At 53.2% G+C, this 26183-nt stretch overlaps 1 protein-coding gene and 1 non-coding gene across 7 annotated transcripts in view; both read right to left on the reverse strand.

The window, feature by feature from the left end:
- ARRB1 (arrestin beta 1) overlaps nt 1–26183 on the reverse strand; it is a 78235-nt gene that overhangs the window by 46496 nt on the left and 5556 nt on the right. For 2 of the 6 annotated variants that reach the window (XM_059874556.1, XM_005216233.3), the window contains exon 1: nt 1–26183. This exon is cut by the window's right edge and continues 5409 nt beyond it. The exons of the other annotated variants lie outside the window; for them this stretch is intronic. In XM_059874556.1, coding sequence (XP_059730539.1) covers nt 1–77 — 77 coding nt within the window. In that variant the 5' untranslated portion in view covers nt 78–26183. 6 annotated transcript variants of the gene reach the window in all.
- On the reverse strand, nt 16182–16276 carry MIR326 (microRNA mir-326). The gene has a single exon (NR_031132.1). It is a non-coding gene; the product is annotated as a microRNA mir-326 (primary transcript).

Genomic DNA, 26183 nt, shown 5'->3' on the forward strand with positions numbered 1-26183 from the left:
CTCTCCCTCTGTAGATCTCCTCTGCCCTTCTCTCCAAGCAGCTGCCGCCAGCCTCTCCCTCCCCTCCCTCCACCCATCGCCCTCCCCAGGGAGCAGTGAGCTCAGCCTTTCCCATCAGCCATCCCTGGGAATGATGGGAAATGCTCAGCGGGCCAGGAACTGAAAGGAGGCCTGCCTCCGAGAGGGAGGGGAGAAGGGAGGCTTTTCCGAGAGCTGTCCGGGGGGCATCCTCAATTCTGCTGCTTCCTATGCATCCCGGGCTAAGGGTGCAGTCTGCCTGACCATAAAACACGCTCGAGAGAAGGCGGGATCCAACTGTTACAATTGGCCTCTTTTTTCAGCTGGGGACTCAGAGGCCCAGAGAGAGGACTGAAGAAAATGTGTCTAGGGACTGACTGCCATGTCCCTGGTACCGTTTGATCCTTTCACAGTTCTCGTCTCATTTAATTCTCATAGCTACCCTGCAAGGAATGTGTGACAGGCTGAATCACGGCCCCCTGAGATGCTCACATCTCAATCCCTGGCGCTGCGAAGCTGTTACTTTACATGGTAAAAGAAACTGCAGACATGATGTTAGTTAAGGATCTGGAGATGGGGAGATAACCCTGCTTTATCTGGGTGGACCCAGTGTAATCACAAAGGTCCTTGTAAGCAGGAGGCAGGAGGGAGGATCAGCGGGAGAAAAGGCAAGGTGAGGATGATCGAAGCAATGAGAGAAACTGGAAGATGCTGTGCTAATGGCTTTAAGATGGAGGATGGGGCCAGAAGCCAAGAAATGCAGGCAGCTTCCAGAAGCTAGAAAAGGCAAAAGAATGGATGCTCCCCTGGAACCTCCAGAAAGAATGCAGCCCTGCCAATCTGTGATAGGACTCTGATATCCAGAACTATAAGAGGATAAATGTATGTTGTATTAGGCCACTAAATTTATGGTAATTTGTTACAGGAGCAAAAGAAGACTAACAAAATAGGTAACCCCATTCCCATTTTGCAGATGAGGAAACTGAGGCTCAGAGAAGGCACATAATGTTCTCAGGTTCTGCATGCTCCCCTCCATACCACACTGGCTTACTGGGCATCTCCATGAGCTCTTAAGGCTGGGAGCCCCCTGGCCAGGGCACCAAAGCTAGGGGAGAGTCTGAGGAGGAGGCGGAGGTCTGTCGCTTGTAGGGTGAAGACCAAGGACAGAGTAGGGATCTGGGGAAGGTAAAGCCCTGCCTGAAAGGGGCTGCATTGTGACTGGGGGCTTCTGGGGCCAGTGGCTGAGTCCTACCCTGCCCCAAACTGGGAAGCAGGCAGGCATGTGACACAGAGGAAGGGCCCTGGCTATAAAGCTGGGCTTGGGGAGCTGAGTGTCTTCAGCATTAACAGAGATGAGATGAAATCCCCCTATTATCTCTCTTTGATCTTGATAAAATCCTTGGGAGAAGGTTCCATATCCTTCTTCCTACATTACTGGTGTGAAAAAGGAGGTCCTACGGTTTCGTGACTGGCCCAAGTTCTCACAGCGGCTAAGAGTAGAATCTGGGTATTCATAACGTCCCATATAACAAAAAGCATCAAACCGTGATGAGTGGCTTTGAATGCTGCATGCCTGACATTGTGTTAACTATCATTGGCATTTTTCTCAGTCATGCCAGACACAGACTTGATCAAGTCCTTTCTCCGCCTCAAACCCCTTAACTGCTCCCCACAAGCCCTTCACAATCTGGCCCCTACTCAGCCCTCCAACCCCTACTCCACCACACTCCCTTGAACCCCATATTTTGCAGTCACACTGTCGGTCAGTTCTCCGGAGCCATCAAACCTTTTCCCCTTCCCACAGGGCTCGGCACCCCTGCCCCCTCTGCTCCAGGCCCCTTGTGGTGGAGAAACCACGAGTCCTGGCCATTCCTGCTCCTCCGTGTGGGTAAGAGAGAGAGAGCAGGGCCAGGGGTCAGGATGATAGGCCTGGGAGGCTGGAGCTTAGAGGGCATGGGTAAGTCGGTATTATTCTACACAGTAAAAAAACAGTAGCCTGAAGTGTGTAGCAGATGTCCCCCCTGGGGACAGGCCCTCCCAGAGACACAGACCATAGGCCACTGCAGCTGAAGGGGCCTCTAAGAATGGCGGGTCCTGTCCTTCAGGGCACAGAAAAGTCTGGACTTGACCCCAGTTTCACAGTGTGTCACTACGGGAGTAGGAGGCAAAGCTTTGGGGTCTGCCACTCACTAGCTGGGTGACCCTGGCCAAGGAGGGAGTCGTTCTGGTCCTCCCTTCTGAAACGGGAATGGCAGTGATTTTCTCCCTGAATGCATGGGACGTGCCTGGTGCTGTGAAGATGGCGATAAATGAAAGTTGTGTTCACTACTGAGAGAGCGAGACCTGAACTCAGGGTGCCCATAGGGGAGCTCACTCCCTCTCTGTGACACAGCTGGGGGGTTTAATTTAACCTGGGAGAGCACTGGAGAGGTGGGCACTCAGCTGTCTCCAAAGCCACTGCTTCTGGGCCCCCAGTGGTGGTCAGTCCTTGATCATCTCCAGAAGAGGGCTTGTCAGCCTCATCTGTCTTACAGTTTAAGAAAGGACTCGCCCAAGTGAGCTAGCTTAGGCTACAGGGGCTCCTAATTAAAGACCTGGGCTCCCCTGTGGTCCAGTAGTTGGGACTCCACATTGCCAATGCAGGGGGCATGCATTCAATTCCTGGTCAAGGAACTAGCATCCTACATGCCATGCAGCTGCATCGAAAGATTAAAAAACAAAACAAACACCAAAACCAGGGATCCCACTTGCACACCAGCAGAGGGAAACAGGAATCAACTCTGTACCGAGCACTTCCTGCCAGTGGTGCTGTGGTGGGGCTTGTGTGTGCTCATCTCACTAGATCATCACCACAGCCCACCCAGAGGGGATTAGGAGGCCCATCTACTGAAGAGGAAGCAGAGGTTTCCAAAGGGAGAAGAACTTGGCCTGTGGCACCAGCCGGCAGAGCCACGTTCCTACTCTGCTCCAGGAGGCCTCTGGGCAAGGGTCCGTTTCTACTGCAAATTATTGCTGTTCTAGGGCCTTTGTGAAGGGAAGGGACCCAGACTGGGAGATGCGGCCCCACAGCAGCCTCCTGCTCCACCTGCGGCCTCTGTGGCCCATGCCCTCCCTCCAGTCCTCTCATCTCACCTCAGCTTCCCCAGAGACCTGTGGTTAAAAACTGTGAAAATACCACAACACTGTCCAGCCCCACACCAAGTTCACATCCAATCCAGCTCAGATTTTTGCTCATCTAACACTTCCTCAGCTTCCCAGGTGATGTTAGTGGTAAAGAACCCGCCTGCCAATGCAGGAGACATAAGAGACATGGGTTTGATCCCTGGATCAGGAAGATCCCCTGGAGGAGGGCATGGCAACCCACTCCAGCATTCTTGATTAGAGAATCCCACGGACGGAGGACCCTGGTGGGCCACAGTGCATGGGGTCCAAAGAGTCAGACACAGCTGAAGCGACTTAGCACACATGCGCACGGAAAGCCTTCAGGGACCCCCAACTAGGGCAGATCCCCCCACTTAGCACCCCCAGAGCACTCTCACAGTGTTCATCTCTTGCTGTCTGTGTCCCTGCTCCAGACCGGAAGCCCCATTAAGCCAAAGACAGTGTATGGCATCTCCAGAGGTGTGGGCCACGTGGCCTCTGGAAGCTACCCCATACTGGCCTGGGCCAGGCCTCATGCCAACAGCTGAACCCACGCGTCACATTTAATCCTCACCATCACTCTAGGCAATGGAGATTATCACTCCCCTGTACAGACGAGGACAGTGAGGCTCAAGGAGGAAGTGACTTCCCCGAGGACACCCAGCTAAACTGGAACATGCTGGGACCAGTTTAATAATCTGTGGTCCAAGTGCAAAATGAAAACGCAGGGCCCCTTGTTCAGATTTCAAGACAGAGACAGAAGAGCATTAAACCAATCAGAGGTCCTCCTGAGTTCAGGCCCCTGAGTGAAGGCACAGGTTACACGCCCCTGAAGCTGGCCCCTCGGGCACCCATGTGCTCTGACTCCAGGCCCAAAGCCAGGCTCCTCCCACTGAAAGGCCCTTGGGCATCAGACAGTGGTTCTCCCACTCGAACATACATCAGAATCACCTGGGAAGCTTGTTGAAAACCAGCTTGCTGAGCTCCCCCACCAGCATTCCCATTCAGTAGGTGAGAGGTGGGCCTGGGAATCTGCATTTCTAACCACTGCCTTTCTAGAGGTGATGTTGCCAAAGCTGGTGCTGTGGCCTGAGCGCAAAACCACTACCCTAAGGAATGCATACGTAACTGGGGCGTTTTGAATCCAGGGCCTCCAGGAAGGAGAGGTTTCAGGTGAGTTATCAGGGCTGAGGGTGTCCAGTATCCTTCAAATCATTCTCAGGCCTCAGTCTAAAAGCCCGGCTCTGCTAAGAAGGAGAGAAGGATGGGGAGGACAGGGAGAAGCAAGGAGGAAAAAAGGAAAGCTTTCCACAGGTTACTTTGTTAATTGTTGTAACAATCTTGAGAGGTAGCATCTATTATCTTTATTGTAGAGGAAACCCCAGCATAAAGAAATCAACAATTTGCCCAGGGTCATAGCCAGGAAGTTACGGACACCATGACTAAACTTAGTTCTAGCTTACATGTTGTCACAAAGCCTGCTTCAATCAGCTGGCCCTGATGGGTTCTAATTTCATGACCAACTCGGCCCAGGGGAGCAGAGCCAGTAGCCTTGGGTTAGATTCATACAGTCCCAATCCGCGAATAACTCTGACAAGCCCTGACAACCCCCCAGGGCCCTCCACACATGGTGCCCTTCAAGGCCAGGCCTAAAGCACAGACCTGGGACCCAGCTGAAGGGGCCAACTTCTGATAGCATTTCAGCAGGTCAGGGTGCCCACTCCCAGACTGGAGGTTCCTCCCATATCCAGGCCCTTATCCGCAGCCTCCTCTCTGGTCACTTACTCACACTCTAAGCCCTAGATCACACACCACCTGTCCTAGGATTTGCACAGGCTGTGTTCCTTCTTCCTGGAATGCCCTGCCTGTGTGTCCAACTCCTATCCATCCTTCAAAACCCCAGGTCAGCTCTGCCTCCTCTGAGAAGTCCTCCCTAAGCACCATTATGCCACCTTCTGCTTCCCTAGCTGCTCTCCAACCATTCATTCTATAAATATTTACTGAGCATCTGCCCTGCTGCAGGCACAGTGCAACGTGCTGGCGAGGCAAAGGCCAGACCAAGCTCCATCAGGTCAGGGTACAGGTCTGCTTTACCCCATGAGCCTCTGCAAGGAGGGCAGACAGGGCAGGGGGTGGGTGAGCAGAGAGGGTTCTCCAGGGAGTGACGTTAGCTTAGCCAGAGATTTGAAAAGGTGAGGATATGAGAAGTAGTACAAACTCTACACTCCAGGCCCCTGCCAAGTTGTGGGGAGCAGCTCCCCAATGCCCTTGGCAAAGCCCACAAAACTACTACCAAATGAACATAAGACATGCCATGTACCTCTGTGCCAAGGGTCTGTGCTGGCTGTGGGTTCCCCAGGAAATCAAGGCCCAGAGGGGGAAGGGATGAACCCCAAACAGGAGGCAGCCCTGAGTGGGCCCCTCTGCCGCCTCCACCAGGAGGTGTGGGCTTTCAACAGTGGATGGAGGAGGAGGCAAGGGTGCCCTCCCTCTGATGTCCTTGCCCTGTGGACCCCTCCTCTGGGGGCGGAAGGTATTAAGGGCACACTCTGGAAAGCCACAGCCCACAGAAGCCCCAGGCAGGAGAGGGATGGCTGCGGCCTGCCCAGGGAGGGGAGAGGCTGGAGTGGAGCCAGGCTGGCAGAGGAAACATCTTGAGAGGCAGGAGGGAGGAAGGGAGGAGGAATAAGAAAGGAGGAAAGAGCCAGACATGCAAACACCTCCGCCTCCTCTTTCCAACCAAAACAGAATCCCCAGCAGACTGAGACCTGTGGGGAAGGAGACAAGAAACGAAGCTGTGGCCTCAGAGGGGCGGGTGGCTGGGAAGGTGCCCAGGGGCTGGAGCCTCTGGAAGTTCAGTAGCCCTGCCAGGCATGGGGTAGGGGCAGGGGAAGCCCCCTCCATCACCAGAGCCCACCCAGCTCTGTGCCGCAGGAGCCGAGGCTCAGGGAGGAAGGGGATGGGGACTCGACCTGGTCACTCCTGTTGCTCCTTCAAGGCCCGCTCAGGTACCAACTTTTCCCAAAGCCCCTGGGCCCCACCCCTGGGCTGGGCTGGGCTCTAACCGCAGACAGAACACAAACTCAGAAAGTACTGTGCTGCGAAACTGATCTGATGGGGGAGTCCAGGCCCAGTCCTTAGAAAGCCCACAGCCTGGTGGGAAACCCAGGGAATTAATTCAAAGGAGGGAAAAGTCCCAGGCCGCGGGGCGGCTCTGGACTCCCAGACAACCAGGACCTGGCAAGCACCTGAGGCCAGTCCACAGAACCTAAGGGAGGTCTTTTCCTCTAATAGGACACACGGCTGGGATGGGAGTCAGGACGGAGGAAGAGGGAGGCATCATCTCTAACACACAGCCCCACGACGCGCGCGTACACACACACACACACACACACACACACACACACACGCTCAGTGCCAAGAGCTGAGGGGTTTCCAGGGACCCGGGCTCTGGGCCTTGGACAAATCAATCCCCTGATGTTTCCAGGTCTCTCCACTCCCTCACCTGTACCATTGGGGCTCCTGTCCCCCACCCCTTCCTCCCTGGGAAGGATAGACCTCCAAGTAGGTGAGAACCGAGGCCTCTGGTATGGCTTCAGCACTTGGGAGAGAACCTCACGCCCACCCCACCCCTGCTGGCACCCTCCTTCCTCGGGCCTCCACCCGTGGTCCAGAGCCTGGGAGACAGAGGCTGCAGACAGAAGAGGAGGCGCCCTGGCGCCCAAGGGGGACAGTGGCCCCAGAGCAGATCCACCTTCTGTCTGGGGGCCCTCCTCTCCTTCCTCTCTCTCTGCTGGAGGAAAGCCCCACCTCCCCACACATCCTCACCAGCATTGAGATGACCTTCGTCTGGGTTTCCCCTCATCTGACTGACTCTAAGCTGCTGGAATGCAGGGGTTTTCTTTCATTCCTGTTTTTTTAATTTTTGTTTTTGTTTTTTTTTTTTTTTTGGCCACACTGAACAGCACGTGGAGTCTCCGGTTCCTAACGAGTGATTAAACCAGAGCCCCCTGCATTGGAAGAAGGGGTCTTAACCACTGGGCCACCAGGGCAGTCCCTCATTCACTTTTTTACCACAGTGAACTAATCCGCCTCAGTTGAAACCTTCACTCACTAGAGGACATCAGTCAAACAACTCCCCCCTCCCTCAGCCTATTTCCTCTTCTAAGAAGAGGGAACAACAATAGGGCTTATCCCATAGGATTGTTCTGAGGAATAAGTGTGCTTAGTGCCTGCTGCCCAGTAATATATATTTTGTTGTTGTTGTTAAGTTGCTCATTCGTGTCTGACTCTTTTGCAATCCCATGGACTGTAGCCCACCAGGCTCCTCTGTCCCTGGGATTTCCCAGACAAGAATACTGGAATGGGTTGCCATTTCCTTCTCCAGGGGATCTTCCCCACCCAGGGATTGAACCAACCCACATCTCCTACACTACAGGTGAATTCTTTACCACTGAGCCACCAGGGAAGCCCTAATACATGTCAGCTCTCATTATTAATAATCGTAATCCACAAATATTCATCAGATGCCTGTTGTGTGTCAGATGCTACTGGCCACAGTGATTAGGGCAGATCCACGCAACGGCCCCCGCCTGTATGAAGTTTCCCTTTGGTGGGAAAGGCAGCGGGGCCTTGTGTTGCCCAACTCTGGGAGGGTGTATGGCACAGACCATAGTGCCTACGGCATCCCCTGTACGTGTGCAACACAACAGCCCTGCAAGAAAGACAGCAAAATGGAGCCAATAGTACACAGTGACTCTCGGGCTACATGCTGTCAGGGGCAGGGCTCCACCAGTGTAGAATGCATGACCCATCAGCCTGAGAAAGTCAAGGCTTCCCCAGCAAGTGACAGGTGAGTTAGGAGCTGAAAAAGAAGCAGTGATGTAATTCTGGAGGGGGCCAGGGTGGGATGCTGCACTGAACCAAAATGAAACAGAACCTTCAGTGGGAAGGCTCTGGGGGAGGAAGGCGCTGAGGGAGACCGGTAGGTGAGGCCAGCAGGGGCAGGGCAGCAGGGTCCAGTCACCAGGTGGCCTGGTCAGGAGGTGGATTTCACTGTCACAGTGATCAGACGGCGGCAGGGTTTCAGTGAGGAACAGACACGAGGCAGCTGTACTTTAATGAGCTTGCTTCGGCCACTGGCTGGAGACTGGAGGGCAGAGAGGCCCTAACACACACAGGGAGACTAGCAAAGGGGTGGAATTAATAAGGAGGCTGCCCCAGGTTCAGGTCCCGGATCTGCCATTTATTTGCTAGAAGAGAGATCACAACAGCATCTGCTTCCTTGGGTTGTTGTGAGGATTAAGTATTTTTAATATACCTTTTGGCCATGCAGTACATAAGATCTTAGTTCCATAACCAGGGATTGAACTGGAGTTCCCTGCCTTGGAAAGAGGCGTCTTAACCACTGGAACACCAAGAAGGTCCCTGTTGTGAGGATGACACAAGCGATTTCATGTGTGTAAAGAGCTTAGGACAATATACGACAATACCTGGCTCATGGAGAGTGTGGTGCGCTTAGTTGATATTATTCATCCAGGTGAAAAATGAAGGTGGCCTAGATTAGAAAGGCAGCCATGAAAGAGAAAGAGTAGGACAAGGCCAGACGCCAGATCACCAGGTCTCGCTGGAAGCACCCAGCGGCCACAGCCCCACGCCAGCTGCAACCACAGGAGAGGCCCTGAGCTGGAACTGGCCAGCTGAACTCCCCCCATGTTCGTGACTCATGGAAACCGGGAGATAAAGAGATGAATGTTGTTGCTTGAGCTACTAAGTTATCGGGTGATTGGTTATGTAGCTAAAGATAAATGGAACACCTCATGTTGAGAGTTACCTAGAGGGAAACTCCTTTCCCCCAGAGGGAAGAAGGTGGCGCTTATGGGCAGGAAGGGAGGAGGTGGTGGCGTGAGCCTGGGACCTCTGCAGCCTCCAGCATTCTGCCCTCCAGAAGCGGTCGGATGACTTTAAAGCTAATCATTCCGACATTATTTACATAGCAAAAAACCGGAAATAACGTAAATACCAAATAAGGGGATGGTTCAATAAACTGCTGAGCAGTCACATGAGGAACTCTTATGTGTCATTAGCAAACACGGATATTAGGATAAATTAATGACACGGGAAACGCTGAAGGAAAAAAGCAGTAATCCAAATGTCATACACAGCTTAAGCGCAACTGTGTCTGAACACAGGTACGTGCATGCACACGAGGACACATATACACATAATAGCAAGGATCGCAAAGACCAAAAAAAAACTGTTTCGTAAAGTTCTAAGTCACGAGATTATGGATGATTGCTATCTTCTTGTCCAAATGTGAAGCATTTTGTGTTTTTAAAATAATTACCGAACGATAAATGTCAGCTCTTTTAAATGACCCCTCAAAACTCTGGTCATTCCCGTCTCTAGGATGACAGCCTGGTGAGGCTGGTGAGGGTAAGGATTGTCACCTGCTTTGGTCATGCTGGTGTCCCAGTGTTAGAACAGTGCCAGGGACGTGGCAGGCACTCAGCCAGCATTTGCTGAATGAGGGAATGAATGAATGGCACATATCAGAGGCAAGGCATCCCGGTGAGTACAAAGCAGACTCTCTCATCGGCCCTCGGGCAGGAACCAGGTCCCACCCCACTCTGTCCCCAGGGTTCAGCACAGGGCCTGGCACAGAGCAAAGACGGATGAATGAGCGAAGGGCTGAATAAAATGAATGTTCTGGCAAAGAAACCCTCCCTGATCACAGTGTGCCGAGCTCTCCAGGGCCGGGAACCGTTTCTATGAGAATGAGATGCCTGTGTCTTTGAGAAATAAGGGGAATACGAATACATCAGGGCTTTCCAAGACCCAGAGAGCCTGGCTTGGCCTGACTCTGCCCCTCCCCTCCTCTCCTTGTTCAGCTGCCTGCTTGGTACCACCTTCCACCACCAGGGGGGCAGTTCTGGAAGGCCCAATTCATGTTACTCAAGACATAGCTTTGTTTTTAAAAGGAAACTGAGACAGCAAGCTCCTTCCTGGAAGGACTTTTCTGCCCTTCTGCCCTGAGACAACCTCAGTGACAAGCATCTGGGAAGGGAAACCAACGGTGGAGACCAAGCTGGGATGGGGGGCGGAGGGCAGGTGGCTGGAGAGCGAGGATGGGCGGGTGTGGATCCAGGTGTTGGAGGATGAGAAAGGGGAACAAGCACTCAGCAAGACTTTGCTGGGGGTGAATGGGAGTGCAAGTGGCCAGGTGACTCTGTGTGTGTGTGTGTGTGTGTGTGTGTGTGTTGGTTGTCCCAGTGAGGGGGTAAGGCATATGACCGTGCAGAGGTCAGTGGAAGGGGTGGAAGGAGGTACCAAGACTGTGCCATAGACTGGAGGTGCCATAGACTATGGATGGCAACAGAAGAGGTGCCCACAGGGTGGCAGCAAGAATCAGACAGTTTGAGTCTAGGAGAGCTGTGGTCAGACTCTGCCTGAGTGATTACTGGGGGGTGGGGAATACTGATGGAGGCTGGTCATACCCAAAAGCGGGCTGGAGCCCAGTCCGTGAAGGCTAGAGCTCAGGAAGGACCACCTGTCCCCCCACTCCCTGCCAACCCCTACTGCCCCAGATGCCAGCCCAAAAAAAGACTGTCTACTTTTTATAAATTAAATCTCAGCAGATGTGACACCTTAGACCCATCCCAAACACAGGCTGGTGAACTATGTGACTCAGAGGTCTGGAGGCCACAAGAGGCTGAGAGGAACCCCAGGGCACGGCCAGCTTGCCCTCCTCCTTGACAGGTAGAGAAACTGAGGCCCCGGAAAGCCCTCCCTCCAAGTCCAAGGCGTGAGCCCCCAAACCCAGGGGGAGTTTTCAGGAGGAGACCTGTCTGATCCCAGGGGAGACAGTGCCTGCTCAGGCAGCTCCAGAGAAGCGGGAAGTGATAAACAATTTTCATTAACAGCTGAAGCTGCAGGCACGGCTGGACGTGAGGGAGCTCCTCAGAGCTGACCCTGAGTCACGTTCACAGCTGTGTCCCCAGAATGCAGCCCGGGGGCCTGGCTCAGCAGGGGTGCTCAGTAAATGAACAAATAAATAAAAATGTGAATGAGCCATAATAAATGTAGCTAACACTTATGCAGATCTTACTTTGTGCCAAGCACTATTCTAAGCATTTCACAAATATTAACTAGTTTAATCCTCAAGAAAACTGTTAAGCTTTCCATCATAAAAGATTTCAGTTCAGTTCAGTGGCTCAGTCGTGTCCAACTCTGCGATCCCATGGACTGCAGCACACCAGGATTCCCTGTCCATCACCAACTCCCAAAGTTTGCTCAAACTCATGTCCATCAAGTCAGTGATGCCATCCAACCATCTCATCCTCTGTCGTCCCCTTCTCCTCCTGCCTTCAATCTTTCCCAGCATCAGGGTCTTTTCCAATGAGTCAGTTCCTCTCATCAAGTGGCCAAAGTATTGGAGCTTCAGCTTCAGCATCAGTCCTTCCAATGAATATTCAGGACTGATCATAAAAGATTTAGATTGCCATAATAAAAACTTAATGATTCCCATTTTCCAGATAGGGGAGACTGAAACAAAGAGGGGTTGAATAACCAGCCCAAGGACACATCTTAGCCCCCAACCATTCTTATTCTGGAACCCTTGGTCCTAATCAGGCTCCCAAAGTGCCACCCACTGGACACCTTTTCCCTGTCACAGCCCCTCCCTCTACCCATCCTTTCTCCAGCAGCCTCACCCCCGAACACCTGTATCTCATCTCCAGGGCCTCCTCCTCACAATGCTGCTTTTATTATTAGCAATTAAAACAATAATTTATTGAGGTGAAATTCACATAACAAAATTTACCAGCTTGAAGTCAACAATTAGCAGTATTTACTGCAGTCACAACGCTGTGCAGAACTACCACCTCTACTCCAGATCCAAAACATTTCCATCCCTCCACACTAAAACTCATCACTCCCAAGTGGTTTCTTCTCCCAGCCGCCCCTCCTCCCAGGCCCCAGCAACCAGCCCCGGCTTTCTGGGTCTATGGACGAATCCATTCTGGACATTTCATATAAATGAAATCACACGGTATGTGACCTTTGTGTCTGGCTTCTTTCACGTGACACAGTGTTTCTAAGGTTCATGTTGCAGCATGCATCAGTACTTCATTCCTTTTCTTGACTGAATGATGCTCCATGCTATAAACAGACCTCAATTTGTTTACCCACGCATACACTGATGAACGTTAGGGCCACTGGTTTCCACTTTTTGTCCACTGTGAATAGTCACTTGCTGCCTTTTGATCCTCACCACAGCCCTGAGGGTGAGGACTATCATCTCACCTCGGTTCCCAGAAGGTCCATTCCTGGGAGAGACAGTGCCGTGGACTGAAGCCCCCTGCCTCCCAGACCACAGTGTCCTTCCTACATGTCCCATCAGCCGGTCACTTCTCCCCCAGGTCACATGTTTCCTGGGCATCAGTTACCACACGCCAGGCTCTGGGCCAGGATCGGGCAACACGCAGTGGATGGCTCAGCCTGGGCCCCAGTCTCCATCGTGACCTGAAGCCAAGGAGTTCCAGGATCCAGGGACACCATATCCAGAACGGGTACCTTTTCCTCCCTGGTCTCAGCTCTCCTCTCTGCAAAGACAGAAGACAGCCCCCAGCGGAAGGCTCCAGAGAGCTGCATGGTGGGGCTGTGGAGGGGAGCAGGAACTGCTGGGCTGGAAGAGGGGCCTTTAGAAAACACAGTACTCACAGTCCCTCCGTGGGGCAGGGCCGGGGGATCAGGAGAGCAAGGAAGGTTTCCCCTGCCAATCAGCCATTTCCCTCTCAGACATAAAAGAGGGACCCTGCTATTCCTGGAGATAAACCTTTTCTGAGGTTTCTCAGCCCAAAGGCAGGGGGCCAAGGTTCTGGGATTCCACATTCCAGGTTGGGATAAGGAGGCTGACCTTAGAGCCTACTTACATTGGAGCCATCTCTTGGCATAAGATGAGGCGGTTATGACCACTAGAGACTCAGAGAGGCCGCCCCCTTCCTAGCCCTCCAAGAAACCTCCTTCAGCCAAAGCTGGTCTGTTAATGGACATCCTGAGGGAGTTTCCAGCATTCACTGGGGACCAACAGTCTCAGCCCAGTCACTAAGAGTCACCACCGCCTCCTCACGCGCCCTTCACGTGCGACAGGGGCCGACACATACACGATGAATGAATGACCAACAATCAGATGAATGTTCATTCTCTTAGTGAGTTCCCACTGTTTGTCCTCTCGTCTCTAGTCTATTGCTCTTCACAGCTGCTGTGGGAACCCTCAGATCCTGCCCCTCCTGCACGCTGTGTGTCCTTGGTCAAATCCCTTAATTTACATGAGCCTCAATTTCTTCCATATTTCTTCATCTGCAAACAGGGACTCTACTTGTGGGGTACTGAGGAAGATTAAAAGAGAAGGCAGAGGCCCAGCACCTGAAAGGCTAAGATGGGGGCCCAGGAAAAGTTGTTGAAGGAAAGCTGTTTCTCTTTGGCCCCATTCCCCACCCCATCCCAGCCGTCCCAACCCTAATCCTCTAACTGTTCTGTGCTCCTGAGTCTGAAGAAGGAGCCTAGCCCCTGGGCTGGCCCCTGGCTGGATGTAAATGTTTATGCCAAGCCCAGCCTCCCAGGGACAAGTTATTTGCTCGGCTCGTAATTAATTGCAGAAGGCCCAGTTGGGTAATAAACTCTGCTGGGGAAACATAAACAGTTTGCACAGAGTTCCAAATCCATTGTGAGACCAGTGCAGAGGGTCTGCGAGGAATGGAATGTTCTCCCCAGTCACCTCCCAGCCAGAGGCGGTAAGGTCACTGAAGGTCAGAAATGCGAGGACCCTTGGAGATCATTTTAAAAATAGGAGCTGATGTGATGGAGTCCTTACCTTGCTCCAGGCCCAGCTGATCACTTGATTATCTGGGACCACCATTATGCCCACATTAGAGATGAGGAAATTGAATCTGAAAGAAGCAGGAAGACTTGCCCCAGCTGGAAAGGGGTTGGGCTGGGAGGGATACCAAGCCTGAGCTCAGAGAAGGGAAAGAAAAGGACAGCCAACAAAAGTGTATGCGTGTCCCCTGTGCCAGGCATGGGACCTGGGGACACAGCTCCTGTGGCCCTTGCATTCCAGTGGAGAGAGATGGATCTTAAAGGCTGACCAAAGACTGATTTGATTACATGAGTGCTAAGTGCTTGGAAGAAAAGAAAACAAAGCGGCCAGCGCAGAGGATTCCAGCAAGTTACAAGCAGCCGCTCAAGCTCTGCAGAGCAGATTCCACACAGTAGGCCTCGGCAGGAGCGCACAGTGGGTGTGCACTGAGTTAGGGTTAAAACTTAGTCCTCTTTTCTTGGGGCCAGTGCAGCTTCTCGCCAACCAATTCAAAGTGCGTTGAAGGTGCTGTGCCAGGGCTGGAGCATAAAGGTGGATGAACTAAACACAACAGATGCCCCCAGGGAGTTCGCAGCCCAACTGAGGGCACTCTCCAAAGGGTAAAGGATGGAGTGCGAGACAGGATGATGAGGTTCACGGGGCAGAAGAGAGGGACAATCGGCATATACTGAGCACCTACTGTGTGCCAGGCACTGTGCTTAGCCTATATTATCTCCTTTAGGCCTTACAGCAACCCTGGGGTGTTGGGGAGGATATTATCACCTCCATTTGGGCAGAGGGAGGGGGAAGCATCATGGCTTGCCTCTTACAGGATCTTAGTTCCCCTGACCAGGGATGCAAGTGCCAAGCCCCAACCAGCAGACTGTGAGGAAATTCCCTTATCAACCCTATTTTGAAGATGAGAAAAACTGAGGTTCATAAAAATTATATATAACTGTCTCAAGGTCACAGACATAACACGCAGTAAGGGTGGGATCTGAAACCTGACCTGACACCAAAACCCATGTTCTTACCTCATAGCTCCCGCCTGAGCTCCTCCCTCCCCCACTCCCTGAAAGGGGCACTGATGTTGGAAGTCGGAAGGGACAGGATGCAACCACCACTCAGCCAGCTTTCCCTAAATCTGCAGGGGGAAGCAACGCACCCTGCCGGCTTACCTTCCTTTCTGAGCAAGAAAGGTCAGGTTGGCCCACACAGGCAGCTTTGCTCAGGCACAAACTCAGCTAGGCTCCTCACCACCACCAACCACCACCCCTCCACCTGTGGGAAAGGACAGTCCAGACTTCCACCCTGCACCTCCCACACAAAGAGACAAAGAGAGCTGTAGTTCATAGATTATGAACCCTTTCCCCGCTCTTAGCTCATCTGACCAGCACCCCCTGCCCCGCATCGTACAGTGCAGGTGAATCTGACAGCTAGCAACGCTATCCCAACAGAAGGGGTGGGCTTCCTGCATCATGTCCATCCAGCTTCTGCCAACATTTACTGAGCTCCCATGACAACCTTTCCGCAGCCTTTTCTGGTAGGAGCTATGCCCATTTCACAGATGAGTAAGGTTGAGGGCAGAGAGACCTTTCCAGTCTGTTACTGACACAGCAAGCAAGAGCTATGAGCTTGTTGTTGTTGTTGTTCAGGCGCTAAGTCATGTCCGACTCTCCGCAAAGCCTGGGTGGACGGCAGCACACCAGGCTCCTCTGTCCTCCACTGTCTCCCAGAGTTTGCTCAAATTCATGTCCATTGAGTCGGTGATGCTATCTAACCATCTCATCCTCTGCTGCCCCCTTCTCCTTCTCCAGCTTGGCCTGGCCCAGAACTGGCTCTCCCAGATGTCTTTCAGGTCCTGCCTCAGCAGAGAGGGCTCTAAGTGATGACCAAGTCCACAGTGGGATGAGAACTCCCTGAGGACGTGCAGCGACATGACGCCAACCTCCTGGCACAAAGGACTCGTGGCCAGAGCAGGGGCAGATCCAGGCTTGAAAGGGACTGAAGCTCATGTAGTTTGGAAGCTCTCTTATAAAAAACAAAAATATCTTCTTCCTTGTGCACATTTCTCAAGCCCTCTGAGCCCGTGGACACATTGCTGGGCCTTGGAAACGGCCCTGGAGCGTGAAGGCCTGAAGTTGAAGCGGCACCAGCCTCACGGTGAATCCGCCTCTGGGCTGGAGGAAGGGCCCAGAGGCGATCTGAGCACAACCCGCCTTCACAAAGGCCCTGCCTCCAGCCCAACAGACAGACGAGGCTCCGGAACATTCCTTCTTCTTGTCCCGCGTCCTGCTGCTACTAAACCCTGCCACATCTGTCTAGCCTTCTCTCTCTTGCCATGGTTTCAGAAGAAGCAGAGCCACCCGAGCACAGGGCCTGGCACGGGGTTTGTGTGGTCACACGGACAGCAGTACCAAGGCACACCCCAGAGGGTCCCTCTACGCCTGGTGGGAAGGGCCTGCCTCCACCTGCAGCTGGAACCCCGGGGCTGGCAGGAGCAGCTCTTCTGAGACCCCCTCCTCCCCAAATATTTAAAGGCTATGACATGGCTGACAAGTGTTCCCACCTCCTACATCCCACTGGGCCCACACAGCAGTCCTGCGAGTTATACAGAGCAAGTTTTATCGTCCCCATTTATAGATGTGGACAACCAACAACACTAGTTATGCACACACTGGGCTCCCCAGGTGGTTAAGAACCCACCTGCCAATGCAGGAGACACAAGGGACACGAGTTTGATCCCTGGGTCAGGAAGGTTCCGTGGAGGAGGGCATGGCAACCCACTCCAGTATCCTTGCCTGGAGAACTGCATGGACAGAGGAGCCTGGCGGCTATAGTCCATAGGGTCGAGACGAGTCGGACACGACTGAAGCATCTAAGCACAGCCCAGCACATGCACATAGTGTTAGACACACCACAGAGACTTCCACAAGCAATGCCCCTCAAACGCCCCAGCAGGAGGGGCTGCCTCCCCAAGGAACAGGTGGGGAAACGGAGGCCCCACTCTCTCTGGGCCTGAGCTGGCGAATGGGGCTGCAGCCCTGCTCTCCCACCTCTGGGCCCAGGCCTCCGCTTCATCTGCAGTGGACATTTCAGAAGGCAGTGGGCAGACTGGCCAAACATGGCAGGCGGAGGAGCCAAGGCCTCTAGCTTCAAAGGCAAAGGAGAGACTAGGCGCTCGTGACAGACCCACCAAGTGAAAGTGGACCTCAATGACTGCCTTCTCCCTGGATGAGTCTGACGAAGAGCACATGGGCCTTGGAAGCCTGAAACCTACTTGAAAGCAACAGCCTTATAGACTCAGGGCCTCTGTGTTCCCTGCAGAGCAGTAAAGGGCCCAGTGGCCGCCTCCCACCTTCTACCTGCTGGGCCTTCTAGACCCTTCACAAGACCACTTCTCATGCCACAAGCCAGCCACTTAATGCAGGCTTTTGCTCTCCAAGTCCTGACTCTGTCCCTCATGATTTATTCATCCGTATATCTATTCTACAAACCCTTATGGAGACCATGGTATAGGGTGACCAACTAATGGTCTCCATTCACCCAGGACTGAGAGTTTTCCCTAGATGTGGGACCGAGACAGACCAGGGAAACTGGGATAGTTGATCACTCTAATGTACTGTGTGCCTGGCCCTGTGCTGGGCAGGGAGGACACACTGGACACGCTCCCCGTGCTCAAGAAGCCTGCGGTCTGAGAGCAGTGCTCACTCCAAGACAGACCACTGTCAAAGGCACTTGTGTAGCCCCTCATACACATTACAAAGTGCAACCTTACCGGATGTGTTATCACCTCCATGGTGTGCATAGGAAGGGCTTCCCTTCTGGCTCAGCAGCAAAGAATATGCCTGCAGGGCAGGAGACTCAGGAGACACAGGTTTGATCCCTGGGTCAGCAAGATCCCCTGGAGAACAGCATGGCAACCCACTCCAGTATTCTTGTCTGGAGAATCCCATGGACAGAGGAGCCTAGAAGGCTACAGTCCGTGCGGTTGCAAAGAGTCAGACACAACTAAGGCAACTTTGCATGCACGCATGCATAGGAAAACTAGGGTTTAGAAAAATGATGTGACCAGTCCTCAAGTCCCAGAGCTATAAGTGACATGCCAAGACTTGGACTCCAACAAGACAGATAAAGGGAAGGACAGGCTCCAACATGAACACTAAGACAGAAAAATACAAAGACATGTTTTATTTAATCAATTTTTGTAGCCCCAGTGCTTGGCATCTCCTCGAGGTTCAGAAAATGTATATGGAAGGAAGGGAGGAGGAGGTATACACCTATTTAATCATCTCTAGGCTGCTGCTGCTGCTAAGTCACTTCAGTCACGTCAGACTCTGTGCGACCTCATAGATGGCAGCCCACCAGGCCCCGCCGTCCCTGGGATTCTCCAGGCAAGAATACTGGAGTGGCTTGCCATTTCCTTCTCCAGTGCATGAAAGTAAAAAGTGAAAGTGAAGTCGCTCAGTCATGTCCAACTCTTAGCGACCCCATGGACTGCAGCCTACCAGGCTCCTCCATCCATGGATTTCCAGGCAAGAGTACTGGAGTGGGGTGCCATTGCCTTCTCCTATCTCTAGGCTAGGAGATCCCAACCCCTATTAGAAAATGTATGCATTTCCCTTTCGACAGTTTCAGCTGTTTGCTTTCAGTCAGGCTCAGGAGGGAAGTGAGAAGAAGAAAGAGTGCTTCTCCTTCAGGTCAGCAGCCCAGGGTTCACTTCCTCCTGAGAATTTTCCTTGACTCACTCCTTACCCAATACCCAATTCTGGCCCCCATTTATTTGAGTATAACAGGTGTGGGTGTGTGCGTGTGAGTGTGGGTGTGTGTGTGTGAGTGCTGCTTGTACTCCGTTTCAATGCACTTCTGCAAACCCAGACCTTACCCAGGTTGGCCTCACCCACATCAGGAACTGGAGGTCCACTAGGTACCAGACACACGCCTGCCCTCTAGCACTGGAAACTGACATGACAGTAGCCAAGTACAGCACAACGCTCCGTCTTGGAAACCTATCAGGCTCCAAGGGAGCATGGAGCAGCGCACTGACTCTGCCTGGGCAGTGAACACAGAGCCAAGGGAAGGTGTCATGTCCAAGCACACAGCAGGTACTCAATGCAGCTCAACTGCATTGTATTTAGCCGAACTGCACTGAGCTCAGGTTCAACCTTAAAATACAAGGGAGATTTCACCAGGCAGAAGAGGAATGCATTCCAAACAAAGAGACTGGCTTGAACAGACACATATGTGTAGAAAGTACAAAGGCTGTGGGGGAAGATCCAAAAAAGTCAGTGTAGCCAGAATGTTAGCTGTGTGGTGGGGAGAATCGGGATAGGAGCCTGAGAGGAAAAGGCCTCCAGTGCCACTGGAAGAATACAACCTTCTCACAGGAAACAGAGGAAACAGGTCAGTGTTTTCTTTGGGCATGCCACGCAGCATGCAGGATCTTCCCTGACTGGGAATCAAACCTGTGCCCCCTGCATTGGGAGCATGGAAATCTTAACCACTGAACCACCATGGAAGTCTCTGACTGGTTTTTAAGCTGGGGAAGGACAGGGTCAGATGCGAATTTCAGAATGAGAGGAGGGTTTGAGGGGTTTAGACTAAGCAGAAGACCACTGCAATAGTCCATGCCAGATGTGGGGGTTGGACTGAGCTGGTGGCTGTGGAATGGGGAGAAGAAAAGCACTTTGGTGATGGAACCATGTATCTATCCATCACCATCAGGCTGAGTGCCCTGACGGTTAGGAGAGGGTTTCTCTTCTCCGTGGAGTTCAGAACCTTCCCCACCACCACCCCCCCTCTACAATCCGATGAAAACTCATCTGTGCCAGGGCTCAGTTTAGGACTGGGTTATGGCTCTTTGTTCGAAAGTTCTACTAAAAAGCTTTATTTATTATTAATTTTCTTGGCAAAGTTGACTCTGCAAAGTTGTGAGCGTCAGAGATGGCTGAGATGTTTCAGGTATGCATAGGGAGTCGCTGCTGCCAAAGTGAACACTCTAAATAATATAAGAAATGAAAATGTGCATATTAACCATTCCATTATGCCGTGTGATCATCTCTGTCATTTTTAGGACATTAAAATCTGTTTCAAAAAAAGAAAGTTCTCCTTACCGAGTTTAAAAATGCTTCCAGGTTTCTTCCACTGCCCTGGAGCTATAGAGACCCATAATAAAATCAACCTCCTAATGTGCTGGGTGCTTTCATTAGCATAGATACAGAAAGGATGGAAACTTTATGCCCAGAGGCAGAAAAACTCAGCACACGGACACAAAACTACTGATATGGAGGGAAGGTGAGAACCCCAAGAGCTTCCTCTCTCTACCGCCAGGACTTGGCCTCCGTGTTCCCAGATACAGCCCTTAGAGCTGCAGGCATGTGCCCCACCCCCACTCTATGACCCCCAAGGGTAGAGCTGTTTCTCATAAGACATGATTTCTCTGCTCTTTCACGTTCATCACTCCTCTGGGAACAGTCATCAGACCTCTGCAGGGTCTTCTCAGCTGGAGTGAAGCCTTTGCCCCCCAACCCCCGCCCACCACCAGGGGAGACCCAGGCAACCCCTGGTTTCCATGGAGGGCTTGCTGAGCCTGGTGTCTCCTCTTACACCTGCCCCATTTCTTCTCCTCAGGCCCGAACACTCACTCTGATGTCATGTGGCAGAACTTTCACTTTTCACCCTAGATTTTGTGTCCTCTAGCAGTCCCACCACACCCCTTACTGACACCAGAGGAAGAGAGTGTCTGACTCGGGTGCCTGGCGCATAGTGGATGCCCAAGTATCTGATGAAGGAAGTCAGTCCCCACTGAGAACATCAGTCACAGGCACCGCCAAGACAAGCGTCACTTCTGGTTCAAGTCAAACTCACCTTCCTAAGCTTGCTGCCATGACCTCCCCGTTTCTGCGCAGCTGCCTTTAACCCTTATCCACCGGGCTTGCTCTGCCCGGGTTATAAATGAATGGGCTTGCTCTGCGCCTGGTATAAACGAATTCCCATCACCCCACTTCTGACAGCATTCTGGTGTGATCTCTTCCCTCTTCCCCAGTGATAAGAGGGTGGAGACTTGTCTGTTTCCTCCTCATACCTCAAGGCCCAGCCCGGGGCCTGTGGTGAGGCAGGTGAGGACAGAGGTATCTGTCCACAGGCAGGGTTGGGGGAGGGGGGCGCTGACTGGGAACATAAACCAAGGGCATAAACCAACCGTAAAAAAGCTTAGCCCAGAGGAATCCCCATGCTTCCTGTCATGAGGCCCCTGACACCCCAGAACCCAGGACAGCCAGGCCCCAGTCTGCGAGAAAGGGCATGGTCTTAGCAGGAAGATGGGAGCAGAGCCGCCTCTTAAGACAGCTGCCCACTGGGAGAGACACGCCACGACGGGGCCAGGGACAGGGTGGATGGGCAGATGGCTTCGGGAACATGCCTTGAGTGGAGGTCTGGGCCTGGCACCCGGCAAGTGCTGGGGAAATGTTTGTGGAACTGAGTTGAACAAACTGGAAAATGCTGATTATCTGTTCCTCTAGCTGCAGAGAGGTCAGCTTCCCTCCGGGCCACTTTGCAGGCAAATTATCTCAGGACACAGCCTGTTTCCTCTAATGAGGCTTCTCCCCTTTGCAGCTCTGCCCCTAGGAGCATGGGAAGGGGGGCAGCGTGCAGAGCTGAGCCGGTGCCTGCAGCAGGGCAGCGCACGCAGCTCTCCTCCTGAGATGGTGTGGGCAGCGCCTATCACTGCCCTCGGCAGGGGCACGGTCTCAATGACCTCTTGGGCCTGGGAATCAAAGCAAAGCGGCAAAACAGCACCTCCCAAGACCTCTCTGGGGAGAATGGAAGAAGGAAGCAGGGAGTCCGGCTGAGTTATGTAACCAGCTTCCTTGGAGTCAGAGGCCCTGGCTTGTCACAGCCCAGCACTGCGGGGAGGGGCGCGGGGAGGGACGTGGGGAGGCCGAGGTGGCTTTGGTCCCCTCCTTTGCTGCCTCTCCTCCAGACCTCACAGACCTCCGAGGCAGGCACTGCCTTCCAAGTGCCCCGGCTTCAAGCAGACACCTCCCGCTAGGGGTTGAGAACCAGGAAGGGCTGTTGTCTGAGTGTGTGAAACAGAGGTCTGCTGGCTTCTCTGGCAGAAAATCAGGGCCTTGGCTCTACACCCAGCCCCTGGGGGTGGGGATAAAGGAGAGAAGCCTGGGACCCTCCGTGACGCCCTCCCCTGCCCCCAGCTTCCTGACCCCCCAAGCTCTCCCCACTTCCCCGTAGAGAACCCACCATAAGTGAAGGGCCAAAAGGGAGGGGGGCCCCATCTGCCCCAGCACCAACTGCTCCACCCTCCCCTCCCTTGGGCAATCTCACTTCCCTTTCCAGCCATCATCTGACCTTCTCCTCCTGCCCAGCACAGCCCCCCACCCCCGCACACCCAGCAGAGCACACAGTCCTGGGCAGGACAGGAAGGGGGAGGGGATGCAGGAGACAGGAGGCAGAAAGAAAAGCTTGAGTCCACTGCCAGTGTTAAGAGTCACAATGACTTTTATCAAATCCCTACCCTCTCTGCCCATAGCAACTACTTGCAATAGAGGATATTATCCTTATTTCATAAATGAGAAAACTGACACCCAGAGAGTTTAAGACCCTCACCAAAGGTCAGGGAGCAATACTGCTAGACAACAAAGCCAAGTCTCTGTGATTCTGAGATCCATACTCCAAACCTGTGGCTTTACCTTCAGGGAAGCCCATTCCTACACTTGTAGGGTGCTTCTTAGGAAATTTCTAGACTGTTGGAAAGGATACTGCACAACCTTAAACGGTCACTCGCTGAGGACACTAATTTGGGAGCCACAGGACGTCAGGAGGACAGAGCAGGGACAAAGGCACGACAGAGGCCGAGGCCTTGCCCAATGCCATCTACGCCCTTCCCTCGTGATTAACCTACAGAGACTCAGTCTCAGGCTGGGTTAGTCCCAAGCAGCACCCGCCCCTTTCAGAAGACAGGGCTGCAAGAGACCAGGCTACTGGGCAGAAACACAGTCTGCTGTTGACGCCTCCTCCCCTGCAAGCTGTTGAACCGAATCAAAGGGTTCCAGGGACCTTCCAGGCCAACCCTTTCGCTGCTTGACACACAGAGAAACTGAGGTCCAAAGAGGAAAAGCAGTTTGTCCACGATGTCACAGCGACAGTGACCAAGTGGGATCCCTGCCTCCCAGACCAGATGGCTGCTCTGATTCATCTCATTCGAGTGTGGCCCCCAGATAGCACCCTCTCTCATCTGGCTGTCCCTCTCCCTGCCTGCCCCCCACCCTCTCTCCCCACTTCCTGCTTCCTTTCCCAGCTCGGCTCAGCAGGCCTGGTGTTTGAACTCTCCCGGAGTGGAGCATCCCTCTCCTTCCCACGACTCTTCACCACCCCTCTTTCTCCTGTCTGCTGGACTGAGAAGCAGTGTTCGGGTGGTTTAATTAGCTGATTATGACCGCAGCCTGCTGGATCCGGTGCCCAGAACTCTGTCCTCAGTAATTAGGTGGGTTCTGAGTACTTGCCCAGTGGGAAGCCGTGGGGGAGAACTGTGCTCTGCCAGCAGGCCAAAGGAGGGCTCTCCAGGTGCATAAAGAGCTCCTTGACCACCGCCGGGTCATCGGAAGCCATGGTCCCCTCCTCATGTCAGGTCAAACCACACTGGACATACTATAGCCAGATTCCTAAAGGGTGATGACTACCCAGACCCAGGAGAGGCTCCATCAATGTCTGAGGATGGGTGTGGTGAACAGAGCCCACCCTCTCCAACAGGCCAGGAAGTGATGGCTGGGCACGTGTTGAGGAAGTAGAATTTGGACAAGCAGAGAGAAGAAAGGATAACATTCTTGATGGTGGGAGCAGCAGGAACAAAGGCACAGAGGTTGGAATGAGCCACCGACCCCCTCACCAGGTTGCCTGAACACACATTCTCCTAGCGAAGGTAAAGCCGTCATCCTGTGCCTTCCGTCCTTTGGATTACAGAGAACAATCGAATGCCTGTGACTCTGGGCCATCATTAGACATTTCAGAATCAGCAATGGTGTCTTTCTGTCCTCACCCACCACAATGCCCTCCCCAAATGTATCTTTTCTCAGTGGAACACCTACATTAGCCTCCTTCACTGAACAAATATTTACGGAGCTCCAGGTCTACACAGGTGCAAAGGGACAACAGACTCGGGCCAAGTGCCCTTGGTCTCACACAAAGGGCATCATGAGTGTGCAAATAACCAGGACCTACAAAGACACAGAGGCATGAGTGCCAAAAGAAAGAGAGAATGAATATACAGTTAAAAAAAAAGAGTCACAAGGCACTTGGAGATCAGTGAGGGCTTCCTAAAGGAGGAGGCCATGAGTGATCCATGAGTGATCCAGGCTTTGAAGGACAGGAAGGGCATTGTGAACCAACCTCATGCAACACTGCACTTGTGCCAGGGGCTTATCTCCTAGCTGTACCTATTTTAACTCATTTAATCCTTAAGACAACCTATAAGGCAAACACCACTGCTACCCCATTTTACAACTGAGGGAGTTTCCGCAGAGAAGGGGTTAAATAGTCACCAGAGGTTGCCAGGCTGGGAAGTGGCAAGCTGGCATTTGAAACCAGGAAATCTGGTTCTTCCTAGAGCCTAACCACTATGCTAATCAGCCTTTAATATATGCTAATCAGATCACAGAGGAGGCTGTAGGCACCTGAGGAGGGCATGGCCTGGGCAGAGAAAATGAAGTGTCCTAGGACCTGCCTGCCTGCCAGTTCCTGCAGGTGCTTTGAGCGGTGGGAGGCTGCTGAGGCAACAACCTGGTCCCACAGGGAAGAACGCAACCCACAGCCATCTAGGCCCAGCTCCCCAGTGATCTCAGTCCTACTGCTGTGTGGCAGAGGCCTGAACCGCCCAGTCCCTCATTTCTGCCCTCCAGAAGGAAGGTCACCCCCAAACCCACTACCAGCACACAGGAAACACTGACTCCAGGAGAAGAGCTTCACGTCCTCTGGCTGATCTGACTTCCATAGGGACACCAAGTTTCATGTTGTGCCCAAGGTCACACAGCACTGAGAAAGCATTAGAGCGAATCCCTGAGCCTCCTGGGACAGCACAGCCTAGCAGTCCACTCCCCACCCCTTCTGTGGTCCTCTGCCAAAAATCATCCACGCCCACTGATTACAACGGCTGGGAGGGAAGGGGGTGAGGCTGCAAAACAACGAGGATGACCAGTTGGGGGCCAGAGGCTCAGGGCCAGGATGAAGGGAGCACCTGCCTCGTGTGGGGCCACATTCATTCACCTTCTGGGCCTCTGAGCGCACCTGGAGAAAGGCTGGAGCCAGCATGGCCACCGAAGCACTCAGACCTTGAGTAAGGAGTCCTGCCTCCTGCTGCCCTGACACGGATCCCAACACCCCCACCCCCACCCCCGCTCCAGATCCCTCTCCAGTTACATGAGGACCCACTGGCTATGGTCTCAGCCAGGCCAGACCCAGCCCCAGGCAGAGGAAAAGCGACTCCCGGGCTGTGGTGAATTCAATCACACAGAAATCCAGGACCTGTCTGGTCTGATCCCTGGGGCCGGGCCTCCCGGGGGCCTCATCTGGCACTGGGTCTCTTGGGAAGGAACAAGCAGTTCCTCTTAAGTGGGACTAAAGACGGGGCCAGGCCCAGGAAGGGGGGGTGCGTCTCCAGAGAGATGGCCCTGCCAGGGCCCCTTGGGAGGGAGGGGGGAGGGGGCTGGGACAACAGTGTCCTTTGTTCCCCTCTCTAAAGCAGCCGCCCTGTCTTGTCCCACCCCCTCTGTTCTGTATCCCCCTACTAGTACTCAAGCCACCCCCAGGGTAGGACCCATCCTGCACATAGGAGGGACGGACGATGCTCAGGACCCATCAGGGTCCCTGTTCTAACCCCAGCAGGGCTCATCCTGAAGACATGTCCCACCCCCAGAAGTCCACTGCCTGATGTTGGAGTCAGGGCTCCCACCTGCAGAAGCCTGTCCAATGTGGGAGAACCAGGCTTCACTTGCAGGAAGCCCATTCTGATAGGAGTGGTACTCTTCTCCTTCAGGACTTCTCAATCTGATGGAGGCGATCCCCCAGCACCAGGTCTCATCTGGGAAATACGGCTTCCATCTTCAGCATTCCCTAATGGGAAAGACCTAGGGAGCCCCTGGGCTGACAGTAGAGGCAA

The sequence above is a fragment of the Bos taurus genome, chromosome 15, assembly GCF_002263795.3.
Source record: "Bos taurus isolate L1 Dominette 01449 registration number 42190680 breed Hereford chromosome 15, ARS-UCD2.0, whole genome shotgun sequence".
Taxonomy (NCBI): Eukaryota; Metazoa; Chordata; class Mammalia; order Artiodactyla; family Bovidae; genus Bos; species Bos taurus.